Genomic DNA, 21,319 nt, shown 5'->3' with positions numbered 1-21,319 from the left:
AGGACAGTAAGGAGCTCAGGAGTTGAATAAAGGGTGGGGAAGGGGGGAAGTAATTGGAGAAGGGCATTTTAGAAGAAAGGAGTGGGTGCAAGACATGGGAAGGGATTCTGGAAGCAAGGATGGGAAGAGGGACCAGAGGACAGACTACCTTTGCCTCATTCTTCAGCTGTTCCCGTTTCCCTTGTCAGAGAGAACCCTTTAGCTCAATCTTGATCTTTCAGGCTCTTGGAATCTGGCCCTCCTAGGAGCCCCCTTTCCCACCTTGAGCTGTCCTTCCACCTTAATAAAACTGATTCTAAACCAGGCTCTGGAGAAGATCAAAATAAGAATTTGCCTTTTACAAGACGTCACACCTCCCTCAGGCCCACTTGACCTGGCTCCAGACTGCTCTGGCTTTTAGGGCTGGGGCCATCAGAATCAGCCTCTATTGAGCCCAACTCTAGAATTCTACACATTGCCCCACGGATGGCTACTACCACAGAGCAGCTCACTGGAGAAGGGGATGAGAGTAAGGCTTCTAACAGGATGGCTATCTCCCAAGACAGCTCAAGGGATGAAGGGGTAGGGGTGGGGACTACAGGGCAATAATATGAATGATAAAACATTTCTATAAGGTTTGTACAAGGCTTCACATTTGAAAGGAAGGAAGGAAATATGCATTTATGAAGTTCTTGCTATGTGCCAGGCATTTTGTTAAGCACTTTACAAATATTATACCATTTGCTTTTCATAACAACCCTGGAAGGTGAGTACTATTCTTGTCTCCATATTACATTTGAAGAAACAGCGGCAGAAAGAGGGAATGTGACTTATCCAAGATCACAAAGCTTAGTAAGTGTCTAAGGTCAGATTTGTGTTCATAACATCTCATTTGATCTTCACAACAATTTCGGGAGATAGTTGCTATTATCCCCATTTTACAAGCGAGGAAACTGAGGCAGACAGAGGTTAAGTGAATAGTAAATTACACAGCTAGTAAATGTGAGAGGCTAGATTTGAACTCAGGTCTTCCTGACTCCAAGCTTAGAGTCTAATAATAGTAGCAATAAGCTAATATGTCTAGAGTCCTTACTATTTATTAGGCCCTGTATTAAGCACATTATAATTATTATCTCATTTCATCCTCACAACAATTCTGTGAGGTAGGTGCTATTGTCATCCGCATTTTACAGATGTATGTATCCCCATTTTACAGATGAGGTAACGGAGGCAAACAGAGATTAAGTTACTCACCCAAGGTCACATTATCAAACCAGCATCTGAGGCAAGATTCCAAGTCAGGTCTTCCTGAACCCACGTCCCACTACAAGAAGCCACTACAAGAAGCTGCCTACCTTGGGAAGGTGAGGTGGTGATATTAGAGGGGGAAGGAAGGTCATAAAGTCAAGGAAGAGCAGAAAACAGCTGACTATGGGGTTGAGGGAAGGGGCAGGAGTTATCAGTGTTGTATCTTTAGAGGCAGATTAATAACTGGGATAAGCTAGAGCTTAGATGAAGAAATGCCATCCTTGTTCTCTCCCAGGTCTAATAAGGGTGGGAGTGTAGGTGGGTGGGAAATGAGTTTGAATTTTAATGACCAGTTAAGTGAGGGAGGCCTTCATGTATCAGTTAAAGTATGAAACTGGAAACAAAGGCAGCAAATGGGATTGATTCTATCCTCTTGTGAGCTCAAGAGGGCATCAGTTGTGGTCCTTTGGGTGTTGTAGTCTCCCTGGGAACTCAAGTTATCTCCAGACCCTAGACCAGGGATGGAGAACCTGCAGCCCAGCCTCAAGACTACATGTGGCCCTCTAGGTCCTCAAGTGCAGCCTTTTGACTGAGTCCAAGTTTTACAGAACAAATCCTTTGATTAAGGGGATTTGTTCTGTGAAGTTTGGATTCAGTCAAAGGGCTGCACTTGAAGACCTAGAGGGCCACATGTGGCCTTGAGGTGGCAGGTTCCCCATACCTGCCCTAGACACCTATGGGGAAGAACAGAATTGGAAGATAGCTGAGAAGTCACTATTCCATCCTCCTCTTTTTATAGATGCTAAACGAGGCTTAGAAAGGTGATCCAAGGTCACACAGCTAGTGTGTATGAGTGAGAGTGTGTGTGTGTGTGTGTGTGTGTGTGTGTGTGTGTGTGTGTGTAGGTTTAGAACACAGGCCCCATAACTTTTGGTCTCATCCAGCCTTCTTCACCACTACATGGTATAGTGAAAAGAGAGGACAATTGAGTCAGAAATACTTGGATTTTTTTTTTAATCTAGCTTTCCTACTCACTAGCCAGGTGAACATGGAGAAGTCATTCAGATTCCATGAACCTTGGTTTTCTCATCCTTAAAATGGACCCTGCGTGCCCTGTCTGCCTTCTTAGTGTGTCATAAGCATCTAATGAAATAGTGTTCGTGAAAATACTTTATTTCCACTACCCCTCCCCACCTCTCACTTTGTTTCTCAGTCTCTAACATGCCCAACCATGGGGAGACTGGAGAACATCCAGTACCCTGGCTACACTGTGGTTGAAGAACAGGAAAACCTGTAGCACCAGGAATGTGTAGCTGGACTTGTCTGGAGGAGCTAGGGGAACATCTGACTTCTGTGCCCCACCCTAGGCCATGCCCTGTTTGAACTCCTTGCCTATGAAGCTAAGTCAGATGAGAATCGCTGGACTTAAGTAGTTCTTGGGGAGGGGGATGTTCATGGCATGGAACTGCCTTAAAGGGGGTAAGGGGAAGCTTGATAAGCTGTGCCTGCAGAGGGAGAATCAGACTAAGTCCAGAGTGGTCTGGGGTTCCATGCCAACTTCCCAAGGTCCTTAGGGAGTAAATTCCAACAGATTTGAGGATGGGGGTGTATTTGGAAGGAGGGTTGGTATTCTGAGATGGGGCACCCCTCCTCAGATGCTTCTGTAGATCTCATCCCTTTCCCCACTTATGCTTCTATTTTCTGTCTCTTTCCTCTTCTTGAGAGGAAGGAGGGGACTGTCCAGTGAGCATTCCTCACCAGTTGCAACTGTCTCTTGTCCACAGTAACCCCTCCTGAGTCCCCATCCAGAGCTGTGCTGCCCAGACCAGGGTCTCCTTACCCAAGGGGAAGCAGCAGAGGGCCCCAATTGTGATACCAAATCCAAAGCCGCTGCCTTTGAAATAGTCGAACACCACCAGGGGTACACAGCTGGGCAGGCCTTCAGTTGTGATCTGCCGAGGTTGTGGGCAGGGGTCTCCTGGCAGGACAGAGGGGTGAGTGTCAGAACCCAGCAGAAGAACTAACCACAGTCAAGATTATAGGATTGCAGATTTAAAGAAGGAAGGGAACTAAAGGGTCATTTAGTGCCACTCCCTTCACTTTACAGATGGGAAAAGGGAGGCTTGGGAGTAACTTGCCCCAAGATCACACAGTGGCACACCTGGGATTAGAAACAGACTTATGGTGGCGTTGGTGTGAACTGGCTTCAAAGAACTGACTGTTACATTTCAGCAAACGCTACAAATAAGGGTTTTATTTGTTGTTTTGTTGATTGTCTAAACTTAGAAAAATGGTGGACAGAATGCTAATAAGGCAGATTAAATTTCAAAATGTATTTCGCATACAGTTCCCCTGCCCCCTTTCTGGAGAGCTGGTTGTTAAACATTTACCAGCACATCCCTACTCAGACCCCACCACATACACCACCTGATTCCAAATCTAGTACTCTTTCTACTATGCCATACTTTGGCCTCTTCTCTAGGATCCCAGAGGTAAAAGAGCCCTGTTCCTTGAGCTTTCTTTACAGGAACTGCCCAGTCAAGAGAGTTTGGGAAAGACCATAAAGAGGGAACCCCATAGGGTAAGAGTGGCTGTCCCTATAAGAGCCTAGGAAGAGCAGGTTTGAGGAATCAGGAACATAAAGCAAGCAGGCTCCTAGGCAGGGAGAGGGGCAGAAGAGAACCCGTTTCCTGGTTTTATCAGACAGGACAGACCACTGACTCTAACTTTAGTTGAGAGCCAAACTGATCCAGATGTTTTCACACCCACGTGCACACACATCTTCACTGGCTGTATTTGTGTGACTGGCTTTCTCTCCCTACCTTTCACACTTCTAAGCCCCATTTTGGTTTCTAGCTTAATCAGGTCCCTCTGAATCTAGTCTTATCCTCTCAGGGGGCAACCCTCCCTGAATACTTCCTCCTTTCCCCAGGTGAGCTAGGAAGAATTCTAGGATTATTGCTCTGAAGCTGGAAGGGACCTTGAAGCCAACTAGTCCAATTTCCTTCTTTTGTAGGAAAGGAAACAGAGGTCCAGGGAAGAAACTGAGAATCAGTGATATGAAGAAAAGTTACTCAGGTAATAAGTGTAAGAGGCAGGATTTGAACTCGGACCTCCTGGAGCCCACGCCCTTTTGACTGTACCACTGAACCAGCACTGACAAGGGCAGGACAAATGTTTCTCTTATTTCCATTTTTCAGTTTCAAGCTTCACTGAATCAAATCTACTGGCAAGGGGAACAAAGTAAGAGGGACAGAATCTCCTCCCAGCTCATCCCTCTGGCCATTCTCCATAAGATCCCTTCCTCTTCCCCAGTAGTCACATACCCTCTTTCCAGATAAACACTTGGGGCTGCAGGGCACCCCGGCCCACATGAGTGACATCAACCAAGACGTCACGGAAGGAGGTGCTTCGTATCTTGGCCACCTCTTCCTTGGAGAACAAACTAGTAGAGAAAGAAATGTTGAATCAGGATTGAAGGGGAAGAAGGAAGACGGACAATACCTTCAAAACCCAAAAACAAAAGTGGGAAGGTGATAGGACCTAGATGGTAGAGCGGAAAAAGTAGGAGAAAGGAAAGAAACATAATAAGGCTGGTGACCAGGGTTCCAGGTGGGAGTTCCAAGGGGGAAAGCATCTGGGACTCACAGTAGGGATGAGGGTCTGGTGTGAGGTGGGGTCTGAGGCCCAATCTAGAGGTGGGTATCAAAGGGAAAGGGAGCTGATGCCCACACTCAGGACCAAGGTTGGGGAATGGAGTTCCAGGTAGGGCCTTACCCATTCCTAGTGTTTTCAAACCAGTATCGGTCTCCATCTCGAAGTCGCATAAACTGATCAAGGATGATGGCAGTGAAAAGGGGTCCAGGATCCCCTCGGCACTCCAGCAGCCCCCCAGCAAGCAGCTCTAGTCGGGACAGGTCATGATGGTACATGGATGCCATTGCCTCCAGGACCTGGGGCAGTATTGAAGACAAAAATGAATGGGACATCAGGATATTGGCCCCAAGTGGGAAAAGGTGATACCAAAGCTTCTGACGAATTCAACCATCCTCCCAGAGTCCCAGGCCAAGGAAGAAGAAACCCACTGTATCTGGAGAAACAGGACCTTGTACGTCCCAGGGCAGAGCACCCTGGTTTCCTGGGAATCCTACTGTGCAGTATTAGAAAAGAAATCAGATAAGACTGCCTAAAGATGCCCTTTCTCCTAGTGCCTCCCCACTTCACTGCGTCTCCCAAGCCCTCTCTTGGTCTTCCCACACCCCTTTTTTCCTCCCCAACCTCCTCTTCATCCTCACAGTGCCATTCCTCTGGGAAAGTTCAGGGTTGATATCTTCCCAGCGGGTGACTGGGGTTAGCCCCAGGGCTGCCCTCGCCTGGTTGTAAGAGGGCAGTCCCAGATCCCGTCCTCGTTGTAGCCAGCTTGCTGAGTAGTCAGTACGAGAGAATTTCAGTGGCCCTGGCCAGAAATCTGAAAATGAGATAGTTCCCCAGATCAAACCCCACACTTGACTTGTTAGTGAATTGGATGTAAGTGAGGCAGGGCTGTGCAAAGTCATCAGCCGCACTCTCTCCTCCCAAGCCATTGGAGTCCAGTGGGAAGACATAGGTCAAAGATGACTGGGGGTGGCTAGGTGGCACAGCAAACAGAGCACCGGCCCTCGAGTCAGGAGGACCTGAGTTCAAATCTGGCCTCAGACACTTAACACTTACTAGCCATGTGACCTTGGGCAAGTCACTTAACCCCAATTGCCCTGCCTTCCCCCCTCCAAAAAGAAAAAAAAATGACTGGTGATGGGAAGAGGGATTAAAAGCATAGTACTAAGAGAAACCAACTCACCTCTCAGATCCTCAACTACCACATGATCCTCTCTCTCAGCAATCTGGGAGGCCATGCCCAAAAGCAGTGCATCCACTCCTCGGGCACTATGAAGATTTGGGTTCTGGAGGGATGGGGAGGGCAAAAAGGGGGAATAAATGATAAGAACATATACCATCTTACTACTGGCCCTGCTGTTCCATACCCTGCCCTGGAAGAGAAAACTCCTCTTGCCCCTGGTGGGTGTTTTGGAGAAAGGAAATCCCACTTCACTCCAGGCATCAGTTTTTCCATAAAAGACAAGTCTTCTTTCAGAGGTTTCTTTTAAACTCCTTCCTGTTCCAAGCTGGCAGGCCAGCCTTTCCCTTCAAGCTCTTTTCACAGTCAGGATTTGCAACACCTGGCCAAAAGCCAGAACTGTTGAGATATCAAAGTAAGTGAATATGTGTACACTGAAAGTCCTCTAAATTTTGTGCTTGGGGGTCCTACACTGTAGTGACAAGGGTCAGAAGACTGAGGTTCTAATTCTGGGTCTGCCACTAACTGTATGACCTTGGGCAAGTCCCTTAACCTCTTTTAGCCTCAGTTTCCTCATCCAAAAACAGGGTTCCTAACACTGGCTGAACAAAACTCACTGGGTCACTGGAATGATGAACACATGGGATGGGATGATACATGTGAAAATTATATCTTTTTGATGGAAGGATACCAGGGCCAAAGGCCACTCTGGACCACCTAAGGAATAAGTATCAGGTTCATCTGTAGTCATAAGACTGAGTTCAAATTCTGCCTCTGATACTTGTCTATATAAATTTGGGCAAGGCCTCAGGTTAATCATTTGTAAAATGAATCGACTAGGCCCTTCTTGCACTAAATCTATGATCCTATGATCCATCCCCTCCTTGGTTACCATTGCAGGGGCAGAAAAACAAAAGAAACATTGAGGCACAGAATGACACAGAGAATAGGGAGGAGTCGAGAGAAACATTGGATTTAGAAGTTCAGTCTTCAGAATCTCACTAAGTTGTGGGCAGGTAGGTGGTACAGTGGATAGAGCACCCGACCTAGAGTTAGGAAGACAAGTTTAAATCTGGCCTCAGGCACGCACTAACTGTGTGGCCCTGGGCAAGTCACTTTACTCCAATTGCCTCAAAAAACAAACAAAAAAGAATTTCACTAAGTTGTGAGAAGAAAGGCAGCTTGAAGTAGCAAATAGAGAGCTGGTTTTGGGAGTCCAAAAGAATTGGGTTCCAGGCCCACCTTTGCCACATGTTGGCTGTGTGACTCTAGACAAGTCACTTAACCTTCTTAGTGTCCAAGGCAACTCTCTGAGATCCTGAGTTGCAGAGAAGGTGCTACCTTGTATTGGTACAGACTCAATGGGGACTTACTACAGGTCTATCCAATAAAAAGAATCTTTGAGTGGCCAAGAATAAGGATACTGAAGAGGGGCCATGGACTCCAATTGGCTCTCCAGTAATCCAGTCACTAGTCCTCTTAGAGTATGAAGGACCAAGGACAACAATAACAGCATCAAGGAACGCTGGGAATCTGGGAAAGGCTAATCCCCCTGCCTGGATTTCTCGGTGGAATGGAGTTGGGTTGGGGTCATTCTCACTGCCTTCCTTCTTTCCATTTTTAATAATGACATATTAACCACCCACTTCTTCATTTTCAATAGCTTCCCCCCATGCTGCCATCCCCAGTGATACCTTCCCCTCAACACGCACTTGTCTCCCCAGCCATAATATTCCTTTACCTCTCTGTTCCAGTAGCTGTTGCAGACCCTGAGTGCTGGGAAGCCTCCTGACTTCCCATTGGTGACCTCCTGGAAATGGCAGCTGGAATTTCTAAAGCAGGGGTAGGAGGAGGAATGTTTTTAGCCCAGGGTTCCTCCAATTCTTTCTTCTTTGGAGTATTAAGAAAGGATAACCTCATCCTGAAGAGACCTCCCCCAGGGAGCTACCCTCAAACTGCAATCTGTAGTCATAGTTTCTTAGAAAATGTAGAGATACCAGAAACTGAGGATGCTGTTCTCCCTTTTCTTCTCGTTCTGCCCTTTCTCCACCTTTCCCCCCCTTTCTTTATAACCCCAGTGCTTAGCACACAGCAGGCGTTTAATAAACGCTTGTTGACTGACCAACTGACTACCCCTCTTCATCATAAGACTCTCCCATCCCAGCCTTTCCCCACACCTCATATAGACACCAGGGGGCACCATAGTGGAGAAGAGTTGATTGCAGACTGCCAGGAACTCAGGGGAGATGCTGGGATCCAGGAATGACCGATACCCTGGATAGGGAAGAAGGCTATATGGCACCAGGCTCATGATTCCCCCCAGACATTGTCCATCCCCCAGCCCAATTCAGCCTCAGTCCACGCTCACTCCTTAGTGCTTACTGGATGTAAACCTTCCCCTGCTTCATCTCACCTTTATATTCTGGGGTCTTCTTCTGTAGGAAACTGGGCAGCCACTCATACAGAACAATGTTCTGAAGGAAAGAGAAAGACACGAGAGGGATTTATGGGGACTGGAGAGTCAAGGGGAATTGGTTTTCATTTTATGCCTCTGTGTTCCCAGCTCTTAGAACGATGTTTTGCATACAGTAAATGCTTGCTAAATTGCTTAGTAAATTTAAATTGCTAAGTAAATTACTTAGTAAGTGCTTATTAAATTGCATCAAGTACTTCGTTTCTTTAAAATAAAAGTTTTTTTGATGAATGAAAATAGAGCTTTTTTCTCCCTCCAAATTGCCCAATTGGAAGAAAAAAAAAAACAGAAACAGAAACACCAAACCCTTGTAACAACTATTCATAGGCAAACAAAACAATTTTCTACAATGGTAAAAAAAAAAAGTTTCAATATGCATCCTGAGCCTATTACTTCTCTGGCAGGAAGTGGGGAGAATGGGGAGAGGAGGACTAGAGAAAAGAACAGAGACAGAAAGGGGGACAAAGAAAGGAGTGGGGCATTATTTGGGGGAATCTGTGAGGGATTCTTGTCTGTAGAGTAGGGGAGTCCCTAGGAAGGGTCATTTCTGCCTCTTACCTTTGGTTATAACCTGTTCTCTTTGGGGTTAGATTCTAATATAGCCCTCCAAGTCACTTAACCCTGTTTGTCTCAGTTTCCTTATCTGTAAAATGAGCTGGAGAAGGAACTGCAAACCACTCCAGTATTTTTGCCAAGAAAATCCCAAATGGGGTCACGAATGAACAACAATAAGCTGCCTACTATGTGCCAAACACTTGACAAATATTATCTCATTTGATGTTCACAACCCTGGGAAGAAACTGCTATTCATATTCTCATTTTATGGTTACAGAGGTTAAATGACTTGCCCAAGGTCACACAGCTAGTGGCTGAGGCCAGACTCAACCCAGGTCCTTCTGATTCCAAATTCAGTAATCTATCTAACACACCTCCTAGCAGCTTCTGGGAGGTCAGGAAAGTCTTCCCACAGAAGGTAATTCCTGAGCTAAACCTTGAAGGAAGCTGAAAATTCTAAAAGGCAGAGATGCGAAAGGAATGCCTTACCACATGGGAGACAGCCTTTGTAAAGGCAAAGAGGTGGCAGATGGAACGCTAAGTTTGAGGAATTGCAAGTAGGCCCACTTGGCTGGCATAGAGGAGTGTGAAATCTGTTTGGAAAGCAGGCTAGAGCCAGATTGTTTAGGGCCTTAAAATGACAAACTGAGGGAGGTGTATTTTATCCTAGACACATGAGGGAGCCAATGATGATTCTTGAGGAGGGGAGTGACATAATCAGATCTATGCTTTAGGAAGATTATTTTGGCAGTTGGAGGAGAAAGAATTGGCAAAAGGAGAAACTAGAAACAGGAAGATCAATGAGGAGGCTACTGTAAAAAAAAAATCTAAGCAAGAGGTGGTAAGTTCACTGGTCATATGATGGAGAGAAGGGGATAAATATGGGGCATCAAGCTGTGTAGCTAGAATGGACAAGACCTGGCAGCTGATTGACCATGAGGGATTCAGGAGAAGGAAGAGTCAAGGATGAGTATGAATTGGTGAGCCTAGAAGGATGGTGGTGTTTTCAACAGAAACAGGGAGGCCGGGTTTACTGTGGAAGATATGGAATATTTTCATACACCTTCAGAGTGGTATTACCTGTTCTCTTTGGGGTTAGACTCTAACATAGCCCCCCAAATTACTTAACCCTGTTTGCCTCAGTTTCCTCATCTGTAAAATGAGCTGGAGAAGGAACTGCAAACCTCTCCAGCATTTTTGCCAAAAAAAACCCAAAACCCAAATGGGGTCACGACAGAACAACAACAGGCTGGATTGTGTGTCAGGACTAACCAAGACTCTCTTCTAGTAGGATCGACCTAGGATGGGATTGAATGTGTCCCTACTCTAGTTTTCTTTTTGGAGGCAATTGGAGTTAAGTGACTTGTCCAGGGTCACACAGCTAGTGTCTGAGGTTGGATTTGAATGCAGGTCCTCCTGACTCTAGGGCTGGTGTTATATCTATTGTACCACCTAGCTGTCCCACATGCCTATCCTAAGAAGTATTCTTATGCCTTGTGAGATAGAAGTGGGTTTCTGGGTCCCAGAAACTTAAAGTTGCATAGGAACTTAGTGTTCATCTCATCTCCCACCCCTCCCCCATCTCACTTTATAGGTGGGGAGATTTAGGCCTGAAGAGAAGGTAACTTGAAGTGATGTGGCTGTTGGGAGAACGTCAAAGCCCCACTCCTGGGATGCCAGCTCTCAGAATTCCCAAGCCAGTGTTCCTTCTACTACACCCACCACAGTTGTGTGGAAGGGTGTGGCCCCTGGGCTGACCTGGTAGGTGGCAATGACCCTCTTCCGGGCATGCTGGAACAGCTCCTCATCTCCCCAGGTCGGGTGCTCCTGGGCCAGCCTCCTCGCCCACAGGTTGTGGTATCGGAACCAGAGGAGACCCAGTGTCTGCAGAAATGGGTTTTGGTTCCCTCTCTCAGCCCCAAAGGCTACGACCAACAGGAGGGGAGGAAGGTGATTTCGTTAACGGAGGTACTGATCCCCAACTCCCACTTGACTCCCCCCAGCCCTCACTAATCCAAGATTCAAATGAACCCACAGTCACTCACTAACCTCCCCTCCCCTTCAACCTTTTTCTGTCTGCCCTGCCCCTCCAGATACCTGGAGACCTCACCATATAGCCCTTGGGGACCACGCTGCCCTGTGGAAGGGTCTGGTGCTGTCCACATGAGGAAGGTTCCCTGAGTGTCCCTGGGAAAAGCAGGGTCTGGTCCTGATGCCAGCTCCCCACCAGAGAAGCTCCTCAGTGCATCACTCCAGGAGTGAGAGGAGCCATAGATGGCACTGCCGTCTAGCCAGCCGGTTACCTCATTCGTCTATGGATAGAGTGACAGATGTAAGGAGAGATGAAGCATTGGCTGGGAATAGCCAATGTATCCAGTACCCGCCTGGGGACACCACAGTCAGTCTCTGAGCATAAGCAATGACACACATCCCCTGCCCTCCACACCCCTCAACAGGGGAGCTCCAGTGATAATCCCCTCCCCACCATTATTACAATAGCCTAATGGGCTTGAGAGCCTGACTCCATTGGGAGAAAAAAGGGTGTTGGTGATAGCTATTCCCAATCCCCTCCTGCTTAGTTCCACGTTGATCCCCTCCTATCATCTCACCTGGTCCCGGGGGTTGCTAGGACTCTGTCCAGTGTCTGGGTCCCACTGGCTTCTCTGGAATGGGAGCACCACATCCCCCTTGTCACTGGGGTCAAACACTGGGTCTCCAGCTGGGATACGGATATTCATGAACTCATTAGGACATCCTGTCCGCTCCACACTCACCATTTCTGAGAGTACATGGTAGCCTGGGAGACAGGGAAGGATTTGGGGGGCAGGGAGTCAGCCAAGGTATAAGGAAGAAGAATAAAGACTTTCCTGGTTGACGTCCCATACACCTGGGTCCCATGCAGAGGCATCTTGTTATAGTGGACAGAACACTGTGTTTGAAGTCAGAAGGTTCAAGTAAGTTCAATTCCCATCCCAAATATTTACTGTGTGACACTGGACAAGTAAGTTAACCTCTCTGAGCCTCAGTTTCCTCATCTGTAAAATGGCAGCACCTACCTCACAACGTTGTTTGGAGGAGCAAATGAGATGGTATATTTGAAGTGCTTTGCCAATTTTAAAGTACTCTCTAGATGTCAATAATTTATTATACCAAACTTTCTCTTGGAACTTCTGAAAACTCACTTCCCCAAGACAGTCTTTAGTCCATGCCCCCACCTCCTTTGCCCTATAGCCCAATCTTTGGGCCAAGCCCTTATGTCCATGCTGTTGTCATTCCCAGTTTGATTCTCTCCTTGGCAACCAGGGAGGTGCCCAGTGAGTTTGCCCAGACAGGTGGGTTGGCAACATGGGTTCCAACATGCCAGCTGGGAACTTGCCCAGGAAGGGCCTGCCCAACCTCAGTAGCAATGCAGATGGATGAAGAGAGCAGGGAGCCTTCCCTCATGGGGACTGTGAACAAAAGACTGGTATTGCTGGCCCAGGCCCAAGAAGGGAAGCAGGGTAGGCTCTTTGTCTTCCTGCAGAACAGGGCTCAAAATCTGGACTGTAGTTTCCTCTCTTTAAAAATTAGGCTCTTGATTTATATCCCTCATATTTATTTTTTTAAGCTTTTTTTTTTTATTGAAAGGGCAGGTGGGGTTAAGTGACTTGCCCAAGGTCACAGGCTAGTTTTTGTGCTAAGTGTCTGAGGCTGGATTTGAACTCAGGTCCTCCTGACTCCAGGGCCAGTGCTCTATTCACTGCGCCACCTAGCCGCCCTATCCCTCATATTTAACACAATGTCTTGCGCATAGTACGGGCAGCTAGGTAGCCCAGTGGATGGAGTGCCAGGCCTGGAATCAGGAAGACTCATCTTCCTGAGTTCAAATCTGGCCTCAGACACTTATTAGTGGTGTGATCTTGGGCAAGTCACTTAAACCCATCTGCCTCAGTTTTCTCATCTATAAAATGAGCTGGAGAAGGGAAATGGCAAACCACTCTAATATTTTGCCAGGAAAACCCCAAATGGGGTCACCAAATCTGACACAACTGAAATGTCTGAACGACAACTTGCTCATGGTTGGTGCTTGATAAATGCTGAAATGAATTAAATCAAATCTTCTAGGTCATAGAATCATAAACTCAAATCTAGTATCTAGTCACAGGATCATAGATTTAGAGTTAGAAGGAGGACATGTACAACCTCCTTTTACAGATAAAGGAAACTGAGGCTGAGAAAAGAGAAGCAAGTTAGCCAGGGTCACATATCTACACTAAGTGTCTGAAACAGGATTCAAACTCAGGTCTTTCTGACTTCAAGTCCAGAGCTGTTCACTGGGCCACATAGCTACCTCTCAACTCTGACCCCTTCATTTTACAGATGAGGGAACTGAGGCCCAGAGAGGTACAGTCAGTCTAGTAAGCATTTATTTTTGTTTTGTTTTTCTCTTTCTCTTTAGCTTATAGCTTGGAGTTCTCTACAAAAGAAGAGTAGCTTTTTCCTGTGTGCATATTAAGCATTTATTAAGTCCCTCTCTTCTCTTGGAAACTTTTCCTAAACTTGCTTAGATGGCCACAATCCCTGACCTCACTCTAAGGAGTCACAGTGGCACGGGACCATCCTGACCTTTAATTTCTGAATGAAAATCTTTCCCTTCCCAGCCTTTTAGCCAAATCACTTGGGAGACCCTCCTATTCCCACATGAATCTACAATTCCCTGTCAGGGTGGAGACTTGATGACCTGAATCCTTTTCCACCCTTCCTCCCCACACCCACCCCATCCTCCAGCCAATTCTGAATTCATCTGCTACCTTTCTTATCTCCTTCCACCTCCTAGAACTCTCCTTAGGTCACCAATCTCCTTCCATTCTCCTTCCCCATCAGCAGCCTTCTCCCCTTTCAATCTTACCCCTGCTCCTTTTTAACCCTCCTCCCTTGCTTGCTCCTGACTCTCACCAAAGAAGACCCCTAGCACAGTTCGGTTCCGGAAAGAGGGCTGCCCTGCTGGACCCTGCATGGCAGCATTGCTGAGATTTCGGGGATTGGGCAGGTGTGGCTCGTCCAATGGCTGGAACACACCATCCGCATAAGTGGCAGGTACCAGACGCCGTAGCCGGTGGCCTGGGAAGATAAAGAGAACACAGTCAGTTGAGTGACCAAGTCTGCCCTTTGTCCAGAGCCCTTCCCAGGGACTCCTCTACTAGACAGATTCGCATTGATGGGATCCTAAGATACAGACCTGAGAGGTGGGTTAGAGGCCATCAAATCCAACACTCCCATTTTACAGATGAGGAAACTGAGGCAAAGAGAGGTTAAGTAACTTGCCCAGGACCACAGAGCTAGTTAGTGTCAGCTGGGATTTGAATCCAGGTCATCCTGTCTCTTGAGGAAGGGATCCCCTGTCTCTATTCCTTCTTCCCTATTTCCCTCTGCAACCTTCATCTCCCCTTCCTTATCCCCTCTCAATTCTTTCTACTCATTCCCTCTTCCCTTCAGGCCCCATAAATCCCTCTACTTCATTTTTCTTCTTTTTATTTATTTATTTAATCTTTAATTCAGGCAATAACCCTCGGCTTCATTCTGAACAGCCCTGGCCCTGGAGAATTTCCCACTTACCCTTGCTGCCCCATCTGTGTTCTGCAAGATTGTTGTACCAGCCATCGAATCGTTGTACTTCCCAAGAAATGGAGCTCTGGGCACCTGCAAAATGGCGGGCATAGTGGGGTCGTCTGTTAGGGAGAGGATGGCAATAGCAAGTAGGAGCTGGACGTTGTAATCAAGCAGGGGGCGCCATGGAGAATAGTTGTTTGATGGAAAATAGATGGAAAAGATCAGGTTTACATTGGGCATTCTTAATCTTTTTTGTGCCTTGGACCGCTTTGGCGGGTATGAACACCTTCTGAGATTAACATCTGCTAGCATCTATGTAGTGCTCTAAGGTTTACAAGAGATTTACAAATAATATCTCATTATATCCTCACAATAATCCTGAGAGGTAGCTGCCATTATTATTCCCATTATACAAATGAGAAAACCAAGGCACATCACAGAGCTAATAAGTTTTTAAGGCCAGATTTGAACTCAAGGTCTTCCTTGAAGTCTAGAGCTTTATCCAATGCCCCCATCAAGCTGCTTGTATAATGTTGTTAAGTGCATGAAATAAAATACATAGGATTACAAAGAGCACTAATTCTATTGAGTCAGGAGGACCTGAGTTCAAAACTGACCTCAGACACTTAACACTTACTAGCTATGTGACCTTGGGCAAGTCACTTAACCCCAACTGTCCTGCCCTCCCCCCTCCAAAAAAATCATTTAAAAAAATACAAAAATCAAGATTTTTTTTTAAGTTCAAAGATCCCAGTTTAAGTTCAAAGAACCCCTGGCCTAGAGAGATATCCAAATCAACACCACGGTTTGGGGCATGTTGGGTGCCTAGGGCAAGTCCTGGCAAGGAAACCCTAAAACTCAGATAGAGAGGAATTGTTAACCAAAAAGGGAAAACCAAGTTCCTAAGAAGCCTGCCTGGGGCAGTGGTGATGAAAGAAAAAGAGGGGAGGAAAGGTTTAAGGAAGATGAGCACAGGGAAAGAGGAAAGAGAGGAAGCTGTCTAAGGGCTGAGGGGCAGAGAAGGGGCATGGAGAAATATCTAACACATAACAGCATAGGTCGTAACACTCCCAGAACAGCTCCCCAAAAAGCAATATTAGAAAGCTACCGATTGGACTGATTTTATACTTAAAATGAGAAGTAAGCTGCCTGAACAGTTTCATGTATAATCAATTCTCTTTTTCTGTTCTACGACATATATGGAAGCACTCAATTTATTTCATGTTTCAATTCAAAATAAAAATGAAAGGTCATAAAGAAGTAATATCAAAGGGAAGATTCCAGCTCCACCCCACAGGTGAGAGAGGAAATGTCACCTCATTACAGCGTCAACCTCCTCACAGGGGTGTCATGGGGCGGGGTGAGGGTTGGCTCTCACAGATCTGGCCCAGGGCAGGGGTGGGGGTCACAGAGACCTTGACATTTGAAGTCTTTTCTTGCCCTGGCTCTTCTCCCAGTTTCTGGGGTCTGGGTTGGTCATATTGATGACTTCACCCCCAAATCCTTACTGAACACCCTACCTCCCCTGAAATTCCTGTCTCCCTGGGATCTTCTGTCTCCCTGACCCCATAACACTCCTCTCTAAAGCCTGGTGGTTGGGACAGAGGGGGATAGGAGAAAAGAGGGATAGCTTCTTGGCCAGTAAGAGATGAGTTTAAGGGTCTAGGACAAAGAATGGGAGGGATCCTACTAAATGGGAGGTATAATTGGCCCTCTGCTAGACTCCTCACCCCAAATCATGAGACTATAAAAGTAGAATTCACCTGCTTACCTGCCTGGAAACAGGGGGGAGGAATGAGTCTCTATTAGCAGGTGTTTCCTCTTTGACTCTTGGCAACAATCCCCCCCCCCACACACACACACACTTTCCTCTCCCTCCTACCCCCAAGCTGTCTCTTCCACACACCCACTAAGCCTTCCGAACATTGGGGCAATTTGGGAGATGACTCACCCACTGGAGTTTGAGCAAAAACCTGAGCGGAGGATTTAGGAACTGGGGAGAAAGATCAGGATGGTAACAAATCAGAGTCAAAGGAAGAGGGCAAGGGAAAAAAGTTTGGGAAAGAGTAAAAATCAAGGTCAAAAGCAGGAATAGATACACTGATGAGAATGTAACAAGTAAAGACCCAGGAAAACTAAAGAGAGCATTATGGTCTGGGAGACCCCAGGAGTCTGCCCGTCAGTCAACAAGCTTTTCTTTATTAAAAGCTTCCTATGAGACAGGTATAGGGCTAAATTCTGGGAATACAAAGAAAGGCAAAAATAATCCCTACTCCCAAGAAGCTTGCATTTTATTTATTTATTAGACGGGGGAAGGCAAAGGAAAATGGTGTTGAGTGACTTGCCCAAGGTCACACAGCTAGTAAGTGTGTCAAAGTGTCTGAGGCCACATTTAAACTCAGGTCCTCCTGACTCCAGGGCTGGTGCTCTATTCACTATGCCACCTAGCTGCCCTGCAGCTCGAATTCTAATGAAAGAAGCAACATGTAAATAACTAGGCAGATTTGTAAATAGAGATAAGAGAGAAACAGAATAAATAGAAAGTGACTTCAGAGGGGAAAGGCAAAGCAGCGGGTGAGGGAACCAGGAAAGGCTTGAAGCTTGCCAGGGAAGACAAGAGGCACAGGTGAAGGAACAAAGCATTCCAGGCATGGATATAATCAGTGCAAAGGCGGAAGGGATTCAGAGGTTCATGTGCAAGGAATAATAAATAGGCCAGAGTATCTGGATTACAGAATACATGGAAGGGTGTGTAAAGTATAAGAATGTTGGAAAGGTAGAAAGGAATTGGATAGTGAAGGGCTTTGAATACTTTTATATTTAATGTTATTGATATCACTACTAATAATATAGTTATTATAATCAACATGGGTAATTATTATTAAGTAGTATTAATATTTAAAAATTAACAGTATCAAAGTATTTAACAAAAATTAATATCAACAGTATGTTTATCAATGCTGTTACAATTTATATATAAATTTTGTGTTTATATATTTTATATAGTTTATTAATATATTTATTACTATTATTTCTGTATTTGACATAATTAAATTATATTAAATGCCTAGAGAGACAGGATTTATATTTGATCCTAGAGGTAATAGGGTTAAATCACTAGAGTTTATTGAATAGTTGGGTGAGCACAGGCAGACCAATAACTTGGAGGAATCACTTTGGCAAGTGAATGAAGGTTGGAATGGAGTAGAGAAAGATTTGAGGTAAAGAAACCAATTATCCAAATTGGAGGTGACGTGGGATTCTTTATAAGTGGAAAGAAGGGGAAGTACTGGTGAGAGGCTAAGGTAAAAACCAGATATGGGAGTGGGTTGGATATGGGGGGTGAGAGTAAAGAGGTGAGGGTTATACCAAGGTGGCAAGCCTGTATAGCGTAGGCTGGTAGTGCCCTCCACAATGATAGGGAAGTTCAGAAAAGAGAGTTTGGGAGGGGGAAGATGAGTTCTGGTTTTCGGCATGCTAAGTCCTATATACCTATAAAACATCCAATTCAAGAGATCCAAAAGGCAGGTGGTGATACAAGACTGGACCTCAGGAGAGAGACTAACGCTGGATAGCCAGATATAGGAATCATCTACAGAGAGGACTGATGAGACCAGAAAGTAAGAGAGTATAGGAGGAAAAGAGAAGTGGGCCCAGGCAGAGCCTTAGGGGGTACCCACAGTTAGTGGACTTGACACGGATGAAGATCTAGTAAAGAAAACTGAAAAGGAGCAGTCAAACAGGTAGGAGAAGAACCAGGAGAGAGGATACAGGAGGATCAACAGTGTCAAAAAGAATGACAACTGAGAAAAAGCCATTGCATTTGGTAATCAAGAGCATCAGTAGCTTTGGAGAGGGAAATTACAGTTGAATGATGACATTAGACACTCGATTACTGAGAGTGTGGAAGAGAGGAAGTAGAAACACCTGGTATAGATGGCCTTCTCAAGGAGGTTAGCTCAAGGGGAGGAGAGACTTAAGATAATAGGCTGAAGTGATAGTAAGATCAAGTGAGGCATTTTTAAAGGATGGGGAGATTTGGGCAGGTGTTTAGTTTGAAGAGAAGAAGCCAACAGAGAGGGAGAAATTGAAGATTAGAGAGGGAACAATAGAAGGTATAATCTATTGGAGAAGATGGTGGGATCAAGGGTACATGTAGAGGGATTGGCCTTAACAAGTAAAGCCTCTTCTTCATGTGAGATAGGAGTGAAAGAGGAGAAAGTGGGGAAGAAATGAGTGATATGAGATGAGGAGAGGGAGATGCCAGAGAACAGCCTCAACTTTTGTTCTGATGACATGTGCAGCAAAATCCTATCACTGCCACTGATGAAAACAAAACACAAAATCTCTTAAACACTTCTTGGAGTATATTCAATAACCTTCCTTCCATTCCAATTTTTCCTACCCCTTTAAGTCAGGAATTTCTTCCTGTATCTAACCCACAGGTGGGGAACCTGTGGCCTCGAGGCCACATGTGGCCCCCTAGGTCCTCAAGTTCAGCCCTTTGACTGAATCCAAACTTCACAGAACAAATTATTTTATTAAGAGAACTTTAACCTAATCCTCTTTTGTAGCAACTTATGTCCACTGCCCCTCATTCTGTTTATAGAGATGGAAATAACCCATTTACCATCCTTAGTTTAATAACATTACAAAGATTTGAAGACAACTGTTTGATCTTCTTTCAGATTTTTTTTCCCTAGGCTAAACAATTCCAGTTCCTCTAATTTTATCTCAATTTTTTTTTTGCCTTTTGGAGGACAGTTGGGGTTAAGTAACTTGCCCAAGGTTACACAGCTAGTTTTTTTGTGTGTGGATATTAAGTGTCTGAGGCTGGAATCGAACTCGGGTCCTCCTGACTCTGGAACCAGCGCTTTACTCACTTGCCACCTAGCTTCCCTATCTCAATTTTTTGGGCCTGTTCTCTGTCTCTATATATCTGCTTCCCTTCTATTCTCCACATTTCAGTAAGTAGGCAAGACTAGTAGCATGACAATGTCCCAGTAGGTTAAACTTTTGTCAATAACTTCTTAAAACTGATTTGCCTTCAGTTTTGAGGTCACTTTGAGCCCCAGACCCTTTCCTGACCTACTTGTGTCTAGTAACTATTTTCCTATCTCAATCCAGAATCAAATTCTAGAAGTACAGATAAGATTAAAGGAAGAACACAAAGTCTTCAGGATGGAGGAAGAATGGAACAGGAGGGATAAAGGAGACAAGATGGACAATGCAATTGAAGCATCCTCCGGCTGAAAGGGATGAGAACTTGGTACTTCAGAATACCTTCAACTCTAACATCTTAGATAATGTCCCTACTGGGATTAGTGTGAATTTATAGGGACAAGACCAGGAGTGAGGAACCTGTGGACCTTAAGTGTGGCTTTTAGAAACTGACAGAATCCTTAAGGACCTAGAAAGCTACATGTGGCCTTAAGGCAGAAGATTCCCACCCCTGGACAAAAGTCATTTCTCTAATAGATAAGTAGTCAAAGAATATGCCCCAGCAGTTATCAAAAGAGGAAATACAAGCTATCACAACAATATGTAAAAATGTTCCCAATAAAAAATAATGAGAAATGTACATTAAAACAGCTCTGAGGTTTCACCTTAGAGCCAACAGATTGACGAAGATGACTAGATGATAAATGTTGGAGAGGCTGTGGGAAGCTGGCCACACTAATGTACTATTGGTGGCACTGTGAATTGGTTCAACCATTCTGGAAATGAATTTGAAATTATATCCAAAAAATTCACTAAGCTATACATATCCTTTTTAATCTATCTGCTGCTAGTCATATATCCCAAGGATGTCAAAGAAATAAAGAAATGTTCCATGTGTGCAAAAATATTTATAGCGGTACTTTTTGTAGTATCAAAAAAGCTGGAAATAAACTGTTGATTTGAAAATGGCTACACAGACTTTAGTATATAATTTAATGGATTATTTTTGGGCCCTAAGTAATAATAAATGTGAGAAATCAAGAGATAATTGGGAAGACTTTTATAAATTGATATAGAGTGAAGTGAACAGAATAGGAGAACAAGTTACATGATACCCACAGTAAAGTGAAGGAAAAGAAAATTGAAAGACTCCAAACGTCTGCTCAATTAAGTGACCAATTATTATTCCCGAAGACTTTTGAAGGTCAAGTATACCTCCCTATCTTAGTAAAGGGGTGATGGACAACAGGTATGAAATTAGGCATATGCTAGTTGTATTTATTTGTCAAAAGAGATGGTTCTGGTGGAGAGGAGGAAAAAGTCAATGGAAAGTGACAGTGATGTTAAAAATGAGAGGAACATCAGTTAAAACATTTAAAAAAGGAAACTCCTTAATAGATGCTCAATCTCCTACTTCTCTCCAGTTTAGTATGCTACTCACCTTCATGGCCCCATGGCCCAACCAGGAGTGTCCATGTCAGTGCCAATTTCCAGCTCATAATGCAGATTTACAGCAGGGCCGAGGTACCAAAAGATCCCACACTGGGCACCTTTGAAAGACAAGGGGGTAGAGGAGATGGGAGGCTACCAAAGCCATCATGAAACAATTAACCAAAGGTATCTCATTTACATATAGAATTAATTGGAAAATACTACACCAGGCCTGTTCCCTCCATAGGAAGATCTGGTGGAGTCAGCCA

The 21,319-nt window shown here is 45.1% G+C and overlaps 1 protein-coding gene across 1 annotated transcript in view; it reads right to left on the bottom strand.

Moving 5' to 3' along the window:
* DUOX1 (dual oxidase 1) overlaps positions 1-21,319 on the bottom strand; it is a 65,126-nt gene that overhangs the window by 41,877 nt on the left and 1,930 nt on the right. Inside the window, exons 2-17 of the mRNA XM_069105674.1 lie at positions 21,061-21,169; positions 14,685-14,768; positions 14,025-14,189; positions 11,699-11,886; positions 11,200-11,401; positions 10,848-11,014; positions 8,475-8,535; positions 8,239-8,335; positions 7,803-7,893; positions 6,065-6,167; positions 5,523-5,695; positions 5,005-5,180; positions 4,554-4,672; positions 2,986-3,205; positions 2,486-2,495; positions 1,949-1,961 (exon numbers count right to left, since the gene is read on the bottom strand). Of these exons, the coding sequence (XP_068961775.1) occupies positions 1,949-1,961; positions 2,486-2,495; positions 2,986-3,205; positions 4,554-4,672; positions 5,005-5,180; positions 5,523-5,695; positions 6,065-6,167; positions 7,803-7,893; positions 8,239-8,335; positions 8,475-8,535; positions 10,848-11,014; positions 11,200-11,401; positions 11,699-11,886; positions 14,025-14,189; positions 14,685-14,768; positions 21,061-21,118 (1,927 nt within the window). The 5' untranslated portion in view covers positions 21,119-21,169. The remainder of the gene's footprint in view (positions 1-1,948; positions 1,962-2,485; positions 2,496-2,985; positions 3,206-4,553; positions 4,673-5,004; positions 5,181-5,522; positions 5,696-6,064; positions 6,168-7,802; positions 7,894-8,238; positions 8,336-8,474; positions 8,536-10,847; positions 11,015-11,199; positions 11,402-11,698; positions 11,887-14,024; positions 14,190-14,684; positions 14,769-21,060; positions 21,170-21,319) is intronic.

The sequence above is a fragment of the Petaurus breviceps genome, unplaced genomic scaffold (genome assembly GCF_028583685.1).
Source record: "Petaurus breviceps papuanus isolate PSGF00001 unplaced genomic scaffold, PetGlider_PUasm1.0 77, whole genome shotgun sequence".
Classification (NCBI taxonomy): Eukaryota; Metazoa; Chordata; class Mammalia; order Diprotodontia; family Petauridae; genus Petaurus; species Petaurus breviceps.
Note: the sequence above shows the minus strand (reverse complement) of the source record. Positions and strands in the feature narration are given on the sequence as shown.